The sequence below is a fragment of the Salmo salar genome, chromosome 17 (genome assembly GCF_965601325.2).
Source record: "Salmo salar chromosome 17, fSalSal1, whole genome shotgun sequence".
Classification (NCBI taxonomy): domain Eukaryota; kingdom Metazoa; phylum Chordata; class Actinopteri; order Salmoniformes; family Salmonidae; genus Salmo; species Salmo salar.
This window is the reverse complement of record NC_138307.1, coordinates 53,503,650-53,521,105: the sequence shown is the minus strand read 5'-3', so window position 1 is coordinate 53,521,105 and position 17,456 is coordinate 53,503,650. Positions and strand designations below refer to the sequence as shown.

The 17,456-nt window shown below is 46.3% G+C and overlaps 1 protein-coding gene, 1 non-coding gene and 1 pseudogene across 3 annotated transcripts; 2 read left to right on the top strand and 1 right to left on the bottom strand.

The window, feature by feature from the left end:
* Positions 1-267: 267 nt before the first annotated feature.
* LOC106609164 (small subunit processome component 20 homolog) lies at positions 268-10,713 on the top strand (annotated as a pseudogene). The gene is made up of 20 exons (XR_014381060.1): positions 268-318; positions 2,109-2,194; positions 2,870-2,995; positions 3,195-3,361; positions 3,698-3,906; positions 4,481-4,704; positions 4,909-5,182; positions 5,712-5,843; positions 6,029-6,139; positions 6,258-6,337; positions 6,429-6,498; positions 6,732-6,906; positions 7,101-7,232; positions 7,399-7,531; positions 7,912-8,117; positions 8,377-8,448; positions 8,565-8,847; positions 8,982-9,108; positions 9,438-9,583; positions 10,387-10,713. The product of XR_014381060.1 is annotated as a small subunit processome component 20 homolog (transcript).
* LOC123728346 (small nucleolar RNA ACA64) lies at positions 7,643-7,770 on the top strand. Its single transcript, XR_006760232.1, has one exon. It is a non-coding gene; the product is annotated as a small nucleolar RNA ACA64 (small nucleolar RNA).
* Positions 10,714-10,818: 105 nt separating the features above from the next.
* Positions 10,819-17,332, bottom strand: LOC106609177 (ADP-ribosylation factor-like protein 1). Its single transcript, XM_014207664.3, has 6 exons — positions 17,194-17,332; positions 14,129-14,266; positions 13,826-13,907; positions 13,487-13,598; positions 13,128-13,306; positions 10,819-11,635 (listed from the first exon to the last, which is right to left on the bottom strand). The coding sequence occupies exons 1-6, from the start codon at positions 17,318-17,320 to the stop codon at positions 11,605-11,607; spliced, it is 669 nt and encodes a 222-aa protein (XP_014063139.3). The 5' UTR covers positions 17,321-17,332; the 3' UTR covers positions 10,819-11,604.
* Positions 17,333-17,456: the final 124 nt, after the last annotated feature.

Below are 17,456 nucleotides of genomic sequence, written 5' to 3'. Positions count from 1 at the left end.
GTATGGACACTGACTGAGCTGTCATTGCGAAACAAAAGTATCCAGAAAGTCATCCTTGAAGTTGTTTCAAAACCACGCCCCCTTTTGTGTCTTCTCACCACGTGAGAACGTTCCCATGATGCCTCATCCAACATGGCTGCGCCCTGGCCTCAGGCATGTGTGTAAACACATTTAGCCTATACATTGTTGTTTTCATACACATTTGAATTGTGGATTACATATATATTTTTATTTTTTACATATATCAGAAAAAGAGACACGTTAAAAATGAAGATCAAATCCAAGTCGTCGTATCATAAATCTGAGAACACATTCAGGGTGAGTGTTGTTGTTGGGAACCTGGGTAGCACAGTTGTTAGCATAGCATAGCTAGCCAGCTAGCTACGACTGCTTAGCTAGTGCATTTTACAAATATTTGTTACTATGCATAGCTATCTCGTATGCCTGGTTTTCATAATGTCTGAACAGTTTCAAATTAAACACGTTTTCCTGTTGCGGGGGCACCGGTTAGTCGAGGTAATTGAGATAATATGTACATGTAGGTAGAGTTAAAGTGACTATGCATAGATAATAAACAGAGAGTAGCAGCAGAGTAAAAGAGGGGTCTGGGTAGCCCACTGATTAGCTGTTCAGGAGTCTTATGGCTTGGGGGTAGAAGCCTTTTGGACATAGACTTTTCGCTCCTGTACAGCTTGCCGTGAGAACAGTCTATGACTAGAGTGGCTGGAGTCTTTGACAATTTTGACACCGGCTGGTATAGAAGTCCTGGATGGCAGGAAGCTTGGCCCCAGTGATGTACTGGGCCATACGCAATACCCTCTGTACTGCCTTGCTGTTGGAGGCCGAGCAGTTGTCATACCAGGCAGTGATGCAACCAGTCAGGATGCTCTCGATGGTGCAGCTGTAGAACCTTTTGAGGATCTGAGGACGCATACCAAATCTTTTCAGTCTCCTGTGGCGGAATAGGCTTTGTCGTGCCCTCTTCATGACTGTCTTAGTGTTTTTGGACCATGTTAGTTTGTTGGTGATGTGGACACCAAGGAACTTGAAGCTCTCAACTTGCTCCACTACAGCCCTGTTGAAGAGAATGGGGGCGTGCTTAGTCCTCCTTTTCCTGTAGTCCACAATCATCTCCTTTGTTTTGATCACGTTGAGGGAGAGGTTGTTCTCCTGGCACCACATGGCCAGGTCTCTGACGACCTCCCTATAGGCTGTCTCATCATTGTCGGTGATCACTGTTGTCATCGGCGAACTTGATGATGGTGTTGGAGTTGTGCCTGGCCATGCAGTCATGAGTGAACCGGGAGTACAGGAGGGGACTGAGCACGGACCCCTGAGGGACCCCTGTGTTGAGGATTAGTGTGGCGGATGGGTTGTTGCCTACCCTTACCACCAGGGGGCGGCCCCTCAGGAAGTCCAGGAACCAGTTGCAGAGGTGTTTAGTCCCAGGGTCCTTAGCTTAGTGATGAGCTTTGAGGACACTATGGTGTTGAACGCTGAGCTGTAGTCAATGAACAGCATTCTCACATAGGTGTTCCTTTTGTCCATGTGGGAAAGGGCCGTGTACAGTGCAATAGAGATTGACTCATTTGTGGATCTGTTGGGGCGGTACGCAAATTGGAGTGGGTCTAGGGTTTCTGGGATAATGGTGTTGATGTGAGCCATGACCAGCCTTTCAACTCATTTCATGGCTACAGATGTGAGTGCTACGGGTCGGTAGTCATTTAGGCAGGTTACCTTAGTGGTCTTGGGCACAGGGACTATGGTGGTCTGTTTGAAACATGTTGATATTACAGGATCAGACAGGGAGAGGTTGAAAATGTCACTGAAGACACTTGCCGGTTGGTCACCGCATGCTCTAAGTACACGCCCTGGTGATCCATCTGGCCCTGCGGCCTTGTGAATGTTGACCTGTTTAAAGGTCTTACTCACATCGGCTACTCACATCAATTCACTCTCAGCGGTTCTCACTATATGCCCATTTAGCCTGCATCAACTGCATACTCAATTAAACATACTTCTCTGACCCGTTATCAGACTATCTACCTAAACAGTAGGTAGTCTCCATCAGTATACTGCTATCAGTGTGTGTCTGTGTGTCTGTTCAGTTGCTGTGCCACCAGGACCAGCAGATCCAGAGGGCAGCATTGGAGTGTGTTCTGACCTACAAAGATCCCAACGTCCTCCCCTACAAGTAAGTTTGCTCTCCAGCTTATTTCCGAACGACACTGTCGCTCAACATCTCATCTCTTGTTTTAACATACCTTCAGTCCTTTTGCAGTGTGCCAGGCATAAAACGTACTTTCCAGTACACCATTTAACATTTTTGTTCAGATGATTGGAGTAAGAGTAAGGGATACTGTTCGTTATGGACTCCCGGTCTCTCAGTGGGAGTCATTGTTCCCAGTACTGATAGAGATCGGAGTCATCACTGAGCAGGAATGTTAACCTCCCCCAAGGAACCACAGATCTGAGTTCCTATATTCACTTCTCTTAATAAACTATCCATTTACTTACAATTTCCCATCTAACAGGAGTTGTGATGTTCTGTTATTTCATTTCCCGTAATGTACCACTGACCTAGTTCACAGATTCAGTTTGGAGACCCTGTGTAGACCCTGTCAACAACGTTGCTCTGGTGCCTCTTGGAAGCTGTACAGGCCGAAAGGCTCATAGAGTCGCTAGTATATCAGGATTCAATATCTGGTGGCGGGCCATTTGATACACTGTCTCTCTGTGTTTGATGTGATATAGTAATAAAATGTCTTCATCTGATGTCTTTTTCTGTATCTGACATGTCCCGTGCTTCTGGACCTAAAGTCCTGCGTTATTGACCGTCTCTGACTGATGTGCTGACTGTTGTGTTCAGGGAGAATCTGGAGAGGCTGCTGGATGACAAACACTTCAAGGATGAGATCGTTCACTTCAACATCTCAGAGGAGAAGGCTGTGGTGGACGCCTCACACAGGGCACAGCTTATCCCACTGCTTATGAGGTCTGTGTGTGCAATTACTCTTGTTTGTGATTACTCGTGTGTGTGTGTGTGTGTGTGTGTGTGTGTGTGTGTGTGTGGCGTGCGTGCGTGCGTGTGTTGCATCTTCAAGGGTACTTAAACTTGTGGCCTATTTATGTGTCACCTTTACTACTCCAATATAACCAACCCATCCCCCTCTCCTCTAACCTAACCTCTGTAGGGTTCTGTTTGGGCGGATGCGCAGCAAGACTGGCAGTAAGTTCCAGGGCAAGTCTGGCGCTGTGCAGCATTCCTCCATCGTGCTGAGGTTCCTGGCAGGATGCCAGTCTGAGGAGCTGGGCATGTTCATTGACCTCCTGCTTGAGCCCGTCTGCCACCACGGACAAGGTAGGGCGCCCTCTTGCCATGGGGTATAAAACCTGTATGAGAGTGGAGTGTTTCTCGTCTTATTCCTGGCTTATTCCTGGCTCTGGCTCTTATTCCTGGCTCTTATTCCTGGCTCTGTATGGCTCTGTTGCCCTCTGTCTCATTGGTCTATTCTGCCATTATATTGTAGCTTTAGCCTAGTTGTGTGTGTGTGGGTGGGTGTGTGTGTGTGTGTGGGTGGAGTGGACTTGTGTTTGTATTAAAAGTACGGCATGTAAACCCTGGACCCACTCTCTCTGTATTTGTTTCTCGCCTCCCTCTCTCCACCCTCCCTCTCTCCACCCTCCCTCTCACCAGGTCGGTGTCTAGCTGCAGTAGACAAAGCGATATCCGAGACAGACTCCTCTGCCGTCCTTCCTCTGGGTCGGCAGCACAGCCTGCTGAACATAGTCAACACAGTCATCAGTAAACTGGGCCACCACATCCACACACACCTGCCCAAGGTGCTGCAGATCCTACTGTGTGTCACCGCCTCCGTCGCCACCGTTCTCAACCAGAGAGAACAGGTATATACACAGCCGGAGGGACTCACTGTCTCACATAGGCTTAGTCTTGAGAAACCGGCTGTATATTCTGTGTTGGACCAGGGGAGGTATGTAACAAGAGGCTGCTGGATGAGTAGGAGTGCTGATTTACAATCAGTTTAGCCTTTTAGATCCCAATGAAAATGAATATATGGACAGGGGGCGACCTGATCCTAGGTCATCGCTCCTACTCAGAGAAGCTTGATAATAAGCTCCTGGTGTCTCTTGAGAAAAAGGTTTAGTAAAGTCAGTAGTGGTCTTGGGCAGGAGCTGCAGTGTAGCCATTGTGGCAGTATGCCGCAGCTCGCCCTCAAAGACCAATACTAGGACAGGAGGCTCAGAGAGGCCTGCCCTGGCAGTTGCAGGTGTGAGCATGTATAAAGCTTGTTGATGTTCATGTATGATACTGCACACAAACATGAGTTTTTAGTCAGTAACTCTGAAAAGTTGTTTTGTCACCTCCTTTTCTACTCTTTGCAGCCGAAAGCAGCGCTAAAAATAGATAAACAGGATTTAAAGATGACTCCCAAATGTTTTTGTTCCTCTCTCTGCCAAGTTAAAGGCAGGCTGTATCGCTCCTCTGAAGAACCTGAGGCGCCTGGGGGTCCTGAGGATCCAGGACTTCTTTGATGGCTTCGACTCGTACAGCTTCACCCCAGATGAGCTAGATGCCGTCTTCCAGGCTATCGTCTGGCCCCAGGTCTGCCGTCTGCCAACAGAGAGCCCCTACTCCCCCACCCCCCTCCTCAAACTCATCCACGTCTGGAGCAGGAATGCCAGGTAAGCTTATCAAACAGTCTTTGTGTTGAGACTTCAGCTACGTTAAGGCTAAGTCCTTTTCACAATGAGATCTGTAAAGTAATGGGAGAATGTTTCTGCCAACAATCCAGTTTCCAGTGTGGAACTAGGAGGAATTTGCCATGACCCAGTGGTAGGTGACAGATTCAACCCGCCTGAAAGTGACCACCACCTTTCCTCTCTCAGGTACTTCCCCCTCCTGGCCAAGCAGCAGTCTGGTCACTCGGAGTGTGACGTCCTCCTCAACGTGTTCGCCCTGCTCTCCGCCAAGAATGTCTCCGCCCAGACCGTTGCCATGGTGACGGACATCGCCGAGTCCTTGGTGACCACGAAGGACCTTCTGGTTTCGGAGGGTGAGGAGGCGGAGCTGAGCGTCAACGGCAGTGTGTTCCCCCAGCCACCAGAGGGAGCCGACATCTCTTCAGGTGAGGCCTATGGACAACGTATAGAATACGCAAATGCAATGTTTACAGGGCCACTGCTAGAATATGCAAATGCTACTAATAAAAGTAAATACTAAACAGTATAACTATGGACCAGAGTTTTTCCTCATTTGGTTACATGGAAAAACTATGGGCCCTAGGACGTTTGTAATAAAAATAGCAAACACAAAGCATGCACATTGATAATAGTGCAGAAATGAGTGGTTTGTTTGTGTTGTTCAGAGCATCTGATCCAGGGTGCCAGTTTATAATAGCAATAATGCACCTGGGTGGTTTGTGGTATCTGGCCAATATACCACCGCTAGGGCCGTATCCAGGTATTTTGTGTTGAGTCGTGACTAAGAACATCCCATAGCCGTGTTATATTGGCCATATACCACACCCCCCCGTGCCTTATTGCTTAAATATACCACAGGTATGACGACTTGTTTACTGCTCTAATTACGTTGGCAACCAGTTTATATGCCATATTGTGTGCTTCAATGATTTGAAATGACAAATGTGTCTGTATCAAATTCATTGAATGATCCTTCTTTTTGCTGTCAGTCCATCACCATCCTAGTAAAGAACATGAAGACACACAAGATAACTGAGACGCAGCTGCAAGTGCTGCTGGGATACGCTGAGGAGGACATTTATGACCAATCATGTCAGGCGCCAGCCTTCGGCCTGCTAAAGGTAAATAACACCCTCCCTCTTCACCTGAGACCATATGTTATTGCTACAGCTAATACATCAGACCCCAACACTTTATAGCTTTATTTAACCAGACCTATAGATGTATTTGCTTTCAAAGTGTATAATGAAATTCTTAATCTGTCCTCCTCTGTAATATGTACTATATCCTCTATCTCCATCTACAGGCCATCCTGTCCAGGAAGCTGGTAGTACCAGAGATGGAGGAGCTGATGAAGGAAGAGGCCAAGCTGTCTGTTACCGGGCAGAACGGCATGATCAGGGTCCAGTGCAGACATGTACGGTTTTGTTTCTTTTTATATACATTTTTAAACCTGTATTTGACCGTTTTGTATTTTATTTTTGATGGTGTCTTTTAAAAACGTATTTTAGTGTTTCTGTTATTTTCACCTGTAGATTTACCAGATGTATATCCTGGATTATCCTCTGGGGAAGAAACTGAGATCACATCTGGACTTCATCGTGGCCCAGCTCAGGTAGGATATATTTGTGTTTAAAGGGATTCGTTATTTTAGATGTAAGTCGATTGTTTGTGACTTTTGATACTAAAAACACTCTCTGTGTTAGTTATGAGTTTGACACAGGAAGAGAGGCTGCTCTGGAGATGATGGCCTATATCTTCCAGATCTTCCCTCAGGTATCCACAACAATCCTCCTGACACACACATATCCCATAATTACTTGAGTTCGACTCGCAGTAACTCTGGTCGCTTTCTATACCCACTGCTCCTGGTAGAAGTTGGCTATAGAAACAGATCCCACATACTAACCCTAACCATTAGAGGGAATAAACTCAAAACTGACCTTAGATCAGTTTTTTGGGACAACCTAATTCTACTCCTGTGTGTAACTGATTCGTCTCTGTCCTAGAACCTGCTGCTGCAGCACAGTGGGTTGTTCTTCGTCCCTCTGGCTCTGGCCATGGTTAACGATGACTCGGCTCGCTGTAAGAAGATGGCCGCCATGGCTATCAAATCACTGCTGAGTCAACTGGACCAGGAACACCCTGTTCACCCTGGTCACCACTTGGCTGTCTGGAGACAAGGTATGGACGCACGGACAGACACACATGCAGACACACACACACACACACTAGTCTTAATTGTCTTTCTCTATGCATCTAATAAAGCAATGTAAATGTCTGAGGAAGTGCAAATAAAGGAAAGGAGAGAAACCCACTTTAGACAATTGAGATGCACCCCATGTCCTCCTGCTGTAACCTCTGACCCCTACCCCCAGGTGTGTCTGCGTCGTCTGGGGGCCCAGGTGTGTGGGCTGTTTGTGGAGGTAGAGGGGGTTCGGTTTGGCCACCGTTTAGATGCCCTGCTGCCCTTCATCGAGAAAGAGATCCACCCCGACAACTTTGAAGACGTGAGTCAAACATGAACTATTTTACAAATCAAACTTTTAAGATATAAACTTTGTGGAAAGTTATACTTTCAAAAGCATTATCTCAGCAGGATGTAGGTGTTGGTATTTTAATTACTATATTATATCCCCTGTGCTAACAGCTGCTCTATATCTGTGTGTCTGTCAGATTGAGGAGGAGCAGGATGGGAAGGCAGCAGACAGACAGCTGTTCAGCTACCTGACCCTGGTCACCAAACTCACCAAGGACTGTAGCCTACTGGAGCTCAGCAAGCCTCAAGACACGCTCACTAACATCCTGTGTAAGACACGACTACCTCTAGCCTGGTCCCACATCTGTTTGTGCTGTCTTGCCATTTCCTACGGTCGGAGCGCTGGTTGTAGATCGACCATCACGTATCTATCAGATGGGCCCGGTCTGAAAATCACCTCAGGCATCTCTGTTGTCTGGGGTGAGATAAATAGGCCTACAGTACTGTGGTATGTTAAGCTTATTGCCTGCTCTGTATTGCAGCGTGATTAAACCCATGTGCCTACACATTTCCTCCTGAAATGTCTTGTTCTATGGGTTGATGATACAGTCTAGAACTATAGATCTACATCATTGAATGTAATATTTTACCCTCTAAACGGCTGGCTTCCCCTTGGTGTAATGGAGCAATGTGTTTTCCCCCTCCACCAGGTCATGTTGAGACACACCTGCGCTACCCTCACTGTTAGGTGTGGCTGACCGCCTCTCAACTGTTTGGTCAGCTGTTTGCTGCCCACCGGCCAGACCAGCTGGTTGCCCGCGGGAGAGAGGAGACCACAGAGAAGGGCTGTGCCAACAACGCCACCACACCAGAACCTGTGGCGACCACATTCCTTACCACCAACCTAGACAAGAAGGTGAGACGGGTCTGAACATCACTTAGCCAAAGATGCAGACCGATGACTTGACCTGCTGAGACTGACCAAGGTGAAACATGTCACCAAGATTGGCTACTCAGTGAATGAGGCGGTACAGGGAGAACAACTTTTATTGGTTTGAATAACAATGAGATAATTGAATGCATTGTATTGTAAACAAGGGTTTGACTCAAGGGATGTTTAGCGATACTGATTTATGTGTCTTTTACCTGGCATTACCTCTCCTTCCCTCCACCAGATGAGAGAGTTGGTCCTGTCTTTCTGTCACCAGCTGCAGTCGAAGTACCTGGAAACGTCAACGGGAGAACAGGTAAGGACGACGATTTACACTGATGATGTTGCAAACAGGCCATTTAAGTCTGAGGTGTCACACGTCAGGCTGTAGTTCGATTGACAGGTTTGATCGTCTCGTCTGCCGTTCCCCAGGTGGTCAAGAACCTGCTGTTCGTCGCCAAGGTGATCTACCTGATCTCACCTGAGTCTGAAATCACACCTGCCCAGGAGGTAGAGGAGGAAAAAGAGATGGAGGAGGATGGAGGAGAAAGATGGAGAGGATGAGGAAGGAGAGAAAGAGGATGATGAAGAGAAAGAGAAGCAGGAAGAGGAGGATGAGAAGGATGATCGTCCTCCATCCTTACTGTGGATGATGAAGAAGCTGTCTCTAATGGCTAAGCGGGAAACTACAGACACGCCCAAGATACCCCTCAAGGTTTCACACAAACACCCCAATACGTGGTCTTTTTATATATTTTCCCAACACCACTGCTTACTTACTGATGGTGAGTTAAAGAATATCAGCAATAAATGGTTGTATTGTTATTTGTCCTTTCTCTCCCCCCATAGAGAACATGTGTGTTTAAGTTCCTGGGGGCCATAGCTGTGGACCTGGGTAAAGACAGGCTGGGTCCTTACCTCACCACCATCATCGCCCTTCTCTACAGAGAACTTGACAGCACCTATGCAGACCAAGGTTACATACCGCAATACTGTCCTCATCGTTTAATAACAGCTACGAGGATCAAGGTAACACAACACTGTCTGTCATCGTCCTCACCCTTTCACCACTACTCAGATTCATCATCCTAATCATAACTAGGCTGTCTGGCCTTTCAGTTTTGTGTGTTTATTTTCTGACTGTGCTCATTGTGGCTGTCGTGTTGTCTGACTGCTCTCTCGTGTTATTCTGTGTCAACACAACTCAACTCTGTGTAGTTCTCTTCAGACTGATCCCTCTGTAGGCGTTTGTCTCACAATTAAATAGAGTACTAATTGAATGTATCTCTATGTTTTACTCCCCAGACCCCACCCTGAAAAACCTGTCCCAGGAGCTGATAGAGCTGTTGAAGCAGCAGGTGGGGCTGCAGACCTTCTTCCTGGCCTTCTCAGTCGTCCAGAAGGATGCCTCACAGAGGAGGGCCAACCGCAAGAAACACAAGGCTATGCAGGTATGTACTCTATGGCAGGGGTTCTCAAACTTTTTGGGTCCGGGGACCCCTTTTGTGACAGCAAATTCATCAGGGACCCCATCATAATCAGAACACAAATCGAGTGGGATAAAAATAGCATACATGCACTGAATTCGGCAGTGCATGTTTGGACGAACGAAGTCTCGGGCCCTGGGAAGGAACACTTTGCAGGCCTGCCTCTTGGCACGGAGGGAGAATTTTGCAGTTTTCAAGTTCATTACCTGCAATTCTACAGATTTTGTTGTGTGGCAGAGACTTTTTGTTGTTACAGCTTTAAAGCTAATATCCTGCAATTCTACACATTTTTCCACGAGAGAAAACATACTTTTAAAACGTAAATTACAGCGGAACTCAGTCTGCGTCTCAATTTACTGTTGCGAGGTAGAATACACATGGTGCAATTTTGAAATTTGGTTGTGCATCAGCAGTTTTCATCTTGTCATCAAAATTAGCCCATTGTGTATGCAAGACCCACAAGCAACTGTTACATTGTTAGCCTCCCAGGCCCATGAACATAAATTGTAGGTAAATATTACATTGTATTACACCCTCAAATTATTCCACAGATTCCTTGGCCAAAATTCATTTACATATTATTTTTAGATATATTTTGAGATCTGGTGTCTGAGAACCCTGCTCTATGTGGCCAAACTGGTCAATCCTTGAGTTAGTGATGAACAGCAAACACTGTTTTGGCTCTTGAGCAAATGTTTCTATTAAATTGTATATATATATATATATATATATCATAATGACAGGGTAATGTTGGATACATCCCTCAGGCGGTGGCTAACCCTGACATCGCAGCCAGGAAGAAGCACAAAAACAAGATCGAGGCCAAGAAGAGGAAGATTGAGTTCCCGAGGCCTGGCTACAAAGCCATGAGACAGAGGAACTCACTCAAGGACTTGGCTATGGTGAAATGATGTTATCCATTTTATAGCAAGGATGGATAAGAAGACCAGGCAATCATATCCTGCTTAATGCAGGAGCTGACAGTCACAAGCCACCTCTGTATGAATTCTCAGTCAAGGATTTGAGAAGTGCAAGATTGTCTAAGGTTTATATATACGTACATACAACTTTTTAAATTAAAAAACGAAATACTATTGTGCTGCTTTCTTTGAACAATCTTATTGGAAAAGTATCAGTGGTCCTGTTGAATGTTACAATAATACTTCTTGGGTGGGAGATAAATAATTTGACCACAAAGGTTTATATATTCAGTTTTACTGAGGGTCGTTTTCACTGTACAAGCTCAAATATGCAATAAAAGTTGTGGCATTCAAATGAAGCAGTTAGTGTCCAACAACTGACTAGTGGCATATTAAAGTTTGAGCGTTACAATGAGAAAGGCCTAAACTAAAAAACTTTATTTACACACCCAACAGAAGTATAAGAAATGAAAAAAAATCATTCAGTATGAGTAGTACAATACAAAAACAGCACCAGCTGCAGTAACGTTGCTCAGGTCCTCTTCCTTGAAGGGGCCAGTCAGTTCTTTGCACCTGAGCCAACCCCTGGGTTTTTACAGATCAGAAGGAACTGGAAGGGTACACCAAAAATGGCAGAAGATCCACAACATAATTAAATAGATTATATAGTATCTATGTGTGTTGTGGAGCCATCACCACATTACTTGGTCCCCTTCAGATCTGCAAACACCACAGGGCTATGGGCTGGGGTGATCAGTGTTTTGGGACAAGGTAATATACTATATTGCAGCCTCTATCCCAGGCTGGAAGGCATGGAGGGGCTAGGCATGGTGAAGGCTTCAGGGATGGGGCGGGGTTGTGTTCAGCAGGGCACAACGTTTTGGAACCTTCGTGTAGAACATGTGACATGTAGAGTAAGGAATCACATCAGCTCTATTCATGACATTTCTATGAACGTGCCCCTGGAAGGAGTGCAGTCACTGGTCCTCCTGAGCGGTCCAATCAGGAAGTATTTTATACAGGAGGTCAGGAGTATTTACAGAGAACAAGAGGTGTGGGTTGTCTTTACTGCCTGCTCTTCAGGGCTTCCACCAGCCTATGGAGAGAGAGAGCAAACATTGTTGAGTAATAGTACACAAACATGCAGATTACATGATTCCTCATCACTAAGCTAAGGACCCTGGAACTAAACACCTCCCTCTGCAACTGGATCCTGGACTTGCTGACGGGCCGCCCCCAGGTGGTAAGGGTAGGTAACAACACATCCGCCATGCTGATCCTCAACACTGGGGCCCCTCAGGGGTGCGTGCTCAGTCCCCTCCTGTACTCCCTGTTCACTCGTGACTGCATGGCCAGGCACGACTCCAACACCATCAAGTTTGCTGATGACAACAGTGGTAGGCCTGATCACCGACAGGACAGCCTACAGGGAGATGGTCAGAGACCTGGCCGTGTGGTGCAAGGACAACAACCTCTCCCTCAACGTGATTTAAGACAAAGGAGATGATTGTGGACTACAGGAAAAGGAGGACTGAGCACTCCCCCATTCTCATCTACGGGGCTGTAGTGGAGCAGGTTGAGAGCTTCAAGTTCCTTGACGTCCACATCACCAACAAACTAACATGGTCCAAACACACCTAGACAGTCGTGAAGAGGGCACGACAAAGCCTATTCCGCCACAGGAGACTGAAAAGATTTGGTATGGGTCCTCAGATCCTCAAAAGGTTATACAGCTGCACCATCGCCTGGTATGGCAACTGCTCGGCCTCCGACCGCAAGGCACTACAGAGGATAGTGCGAACAGCCCAGTACATCACCGGGGCCAAGCTTCCTGCCATCCAGGGCCTCTATACCAGGCGGTGTCAGGGGAAGGCCCTAAAAATTGTCTAAGACTCCAGCCACCCTAGTCATAGACTGTTCTCTCTGCTACCGCACGGCAAGCGGTACCGGAGCACCAAGTCTAGGTCCTAGAGGCTTCTAAACAGCTTCTACCCTCAAGCCATAAGACTCCTGAACATCTAATCAAATGGCAACCCAGACTATTTGCATTGACCCCCCACCCTCTTTTATGCTGCTGCTACTCTATTATCTATGCATAGTCACTTTAATAACTACCTACATGTACATATTACCTCAATTACCTTGACACCGGTACCCCCTGTATATAGCCACGCTATTGTTATTTACGGCTTCTCTTTAATTATTTGTTATTCTTATGTCTTACTTTTTTTTTGGGGGGGGGGGGGGTGTTAAGGGCTTGTAAGTAAGCATTTCATTGTAAGGTCTACACCTGTTGTATTCGGCGCATGTGACAAATAATATTTGATTTGACATGGTGTTGCGCAACGTCAACTGTGGGTTTATTGGGGGGGTGACACGAGGACAGGACACATCTCTTATACATGTGGTAAAATAACCTCTGTTCTACCTCTGTGGTTATTATTTCTGGGACTCTGTGGTTATCCCACTGCAGATGAAAGCCTGTACTAGACCAGGAGAACGCAATCGCTGATGTTAAATCCAGGTGTAGTAAATCGCTGTTGAAAAGAGCGTCTGCTACATGGCTATAATGTCAACCAAACCCTCACCACTCCATGGACTCGTCCAGGCCCGTGCCCTTGGTGGCGGAGGTCTTGAAGATCTGCCACTTCCGGTCTTTGAGGGCGGGGAGGCCCAGGGAGTTGGCCACCTCAGCCGGGGTCATGGCCTGTTCCATGTCCTGCTTGTTTGCAAACACCACCAGGATGGCTTTCTTCAACTCCTCTTCCTGAAGAGACAAACACACAGAGAGAGAGAGTCATATGGAGAAAATACATTGAGCATTACCATTTGCCCAAAGTTGCTCTCCAGAGCACCTCAACCAATGGACAGTATACCTGCCTCATACACAAAACGACACCTGCACTCTTATCAATTCAATGAATGCAGGCCTATCCACATGACCTACCTCCAGCATGGTGACAAGCTCAGACTTAGAGATGCCCATCCTGTCTCTGTCACTGCTGTCCACCACGTAGATGACAGCATCTGTGTTGGAGTAATAACAACGCCAGTATGGCCTGGGAGAGAGATACAAGGGTTTGAAGGAGAGAGATGAAGATTCGGGGGGAGGGAGAAGGGCAGAGGCAAGTAGGCCAAACACTCTAAATTGTAAAGAGGTATGGCACAATAATGTATGGAAAGTTGTGCTGTCTTGAGGTAGCTTCTGTCTACCTTTCACATTCAACAATGTCTATGTGTGTATACATAAACAGGAAACGCTTGTTGTGGTATTCATATAAATTACCTGATACTCGTCTGTCCACCAAGATCCCATACCTGGAACTTCAGGTTCTTGTACGTCACCGTCTCCACGTTGAAGCCGATCGCTGTACAACAACAGCAGAGATTAAAAACCTTGAGCACACATGGCAAAGAAAGGAATGCACTTTAACCATCCCTCTATTTATGACATGTGGGAAGACTAATTCAACTCATTTTGGAGCATACTAATCAATTTTCCATGTATGCGCCTGGAACTAGGCAACAGATCTTGTGTGAACAGTCTTTCGAAGTAGGAAGAAATAAGAAGAAAAAGAAAGTTACGTACTTGGAATGGTGGTGACCACCTCTCCGACCTGCAGGCGGTACAGGATGGTAGTTTTACCGGCTCCGTCCAACCCCAGGATCAGGATCCTCATCTCTCTGGTACCAAACAGGCCAGAGAAGAGACTGGAAAACCACCCACCTACAGCACATGGACATGAGATGAGTTAGACAATTAGTCCTAGTACAGCCCATTCAGAGACTTTTGTACCTTTGTTAAGAGCCCTGACGCTTGCTCTAAATGTTGACAGACAAGCGTCGCATGCGGTACGGTTTTGGAAAGTCACGCATCTTTCATATCGGCGAGGAATCATTTTCAAAACACAAAAAAGGTTCAATTACAACACACCTTTATGGCCGTGTGGGAACACTAAACCTTTACCGCCACATTATAGCACTTGTTTACGGACGACAGACAGAGACGACCTGTGTAGTTCTCTAGCGCCCCACGAACACCTGATTGTAAGTGTAGTACGTCAACTCGAGGCGCACACAGTGAGTGTACCTTTATTTGAAAGGTTAGTTCCCGCTGATATGAAAGGGCCATATGTTTAGAAAACCGTTTAGGAAGCGATAATTGATGTTTCTAACACTGTCAGAATGATAATCACACGGCTAGCCGTGGGTGAAGCGAACCGCTAAAGACCCTATGGAGAAAAGGGCTTTCCAGAGTGCTGTCAATGGGACTGTGCCGAACAGTTGCGCTAACGACGTCTTTGATGCTCCCCCAGTTTCCAGAAGGGATGCAGGTGGCAGGACATATAGTACCAGTCAAAAGTTAGGACACACCTACTCATTGTAGTGTATAAATACAAGGTTAGATGTTGGTGCAATGTTGGATTTCCCCCTTCTCCTTTTTTTGGGACCAAAATGTGCAATCCGCACTCCGACAGGCAGCAATACCCAGCACAGTGTCTAGTCTGCCGGAAATTCACTCAGAACAATATGGTTTTCCAGAGCTAATTTAGTGCTAACGTTAGTAATGCTACTGTAGCGATTGAGGGGGAACAGTTGAACCAGGGCCTGAACCAGCAAGGGTAAGCACACTAGCTATTGACTAAACTCAACAAAAAAAGAAACGTCCCTTTTTCAGGACCCTGTCTTTAAAAGATAATTCATAAAAATCCAATTAACTTCACAGATCTTCATTGTAAAGGGTTTAAACACTGTGTCCCATGCTTGTTCAATGAACCATAAACAATTAATGAACATGAACCTGTGGAACGGTTGTTAAGACACTAACAGCTTAAAGACGGTAGGCAATTAAGGTCACAGTTATGAAAACTTAGGACTCTAAAGAGGCCTTTCTACTGAACCTGAAAAACACCAAAAGAAAGATGCCCAGGGTCCCTGCTCATCTGGGTGAACGTGCCTTAGGCATGCTGCAAGGAGGCATGAGGACTGCAGATGTGGCCAGGGCAATAAATTGCAATGTCCGTACTGCGAGATGCCCAAGACAGTGCTACAGGGAGACAGGACGGACAGCTGATCGTCCTCGCAGTGGCAGACCACGTGTAACAACACCTGCACAGGACAGGTACAGGATGGCAACAACAACTGCCTGAGTTACACCAGGAACACACAATCCCTCCATCAGTGCTCAGACTGTCCGCAATAGGCTTAGAGAATCTGGACTGAGGTCTTGTAGGTCTGTTGTAAGGTAGGTCTTCACCAGACATCACCGGCAACAACGTCGCCTATGGGCACAAACCCATCGTCGCTGAACCAGACAGGACTGGCAAAAAGTGCTGTTCACTGACGAGTCGCGGTTTTGTCTCGCCAGGGATGATGGTCGCATTTGCGTTTATCATCGTGGGAATGAGCGTTACACCAAGGCCTGTACTCTGGAGCGGGATCGATTTGGAGGTGGAGGGTCCGTCATGGTCTGGGGTCGGTGTGTCACAGCATCATCGGACTGAGCTTGTTGTCATTGCAGGTAATCTCAACGCTGTGCGTTACAGGGAAGACATCCTCCTCCCTCATGTGGTACCCTTCCTGCAGGCTCATCCTGACATGACCCTCCAGCATGACAATGCCACCAGCCATACTGCTCGTTCTGTTCGTTATTTCCTGCAAGACAGGAATGTCAGTGTTCTGCCATGGCCAGCAAAGAGCCCGGATCTCAATCCCATTGAGCACATCTGGGACCTGTTGGATTGGAGGGTGAGGGCTAAGGCCATTCCACCCAGAAATGTCCAGGAACTTGCAGGTGCCTTGGTGGAAGAGTGGGGTAACATCTCACAGCAAATCTGGTGCAGTCCATGAGGAGATGCACTGCAGTACTTAATGCAGCTGGTGGCCACACCAGATACTGACTGTTACTTTTGATTTTGACCCCCCCTTTGTTCAAGGACACATTATTCCATTTCTGTTAGTCACATGTCTGTGGAACTTGTTCAGTTTGTCTCAGTTGTTGAATCTTACGTTCATACAAATATTTACACATGTTAAGTTTGCTGAAAATAAACGCAGTTGACAGTGAGAGGACGTTTCTTTTTTTGCTGAGTTTATATTGGCTAGCTAGTGTCTTTGGCTATATCCTGTTCTGTCTGTGCCATAAAGGTCCAGACCTATTGGTAGACGTGAAGTCAGCATACAGGGAGGCTACACATGGTTACTATGATATACATACGTGTCACATTCCTGCACTTTAACATTAAAACGCTAGTTGAATAGATAACTAGCGATAGATAACCAGTGATTAACCTTTCTCAACTAATCAGGTTGAGATTTAACGCTGTAAGTTAGCTGGGCTACAAGTACTCAGCGTGTCGGCACAGGGAGTTAGCAGTACAGCTAGCTAGGGACTGTCAGCATTTACGAACCACGACCAGTTAGTGATTTAAAATGAGTGACTCAAGACTCGTTAAGGGGATGTGATAGCTTGATCAACTTAACACAGTAGCTGTCCATGAGACGACAATAATTATTGCGTTTGTTTGTTCGCTACCTATTTATGTTACTTAGCAAGTGACCCAATTGCGTGGTGCGTAGCAGGAGCTGGCAGAATAGCCCGCGCATTCCCAGTATAGTTTTCAAAGAGGTTAAAAATCTATTTTAAAAACGTACCCATTCTGAAGACACTAAACCCTTGATCAACGGTGTTGTAGATCTCGACACGGCACCGCTTCCGTAGCTGATGGAATTCAGTGACGTGTCGCAACAAATCCGGTTTCATTGTCAGTACATTCAACATGAGACAAATATTTAGAAATGATAAATAGTTCAAACACAATTGCATGAAACTATAAATATTATTTGTTTTATAGCAAATTGTCCCCTTAGTATTTAGTTGCAAGTTCCGATAGAAAAAGACTATATCGAATGTGCGT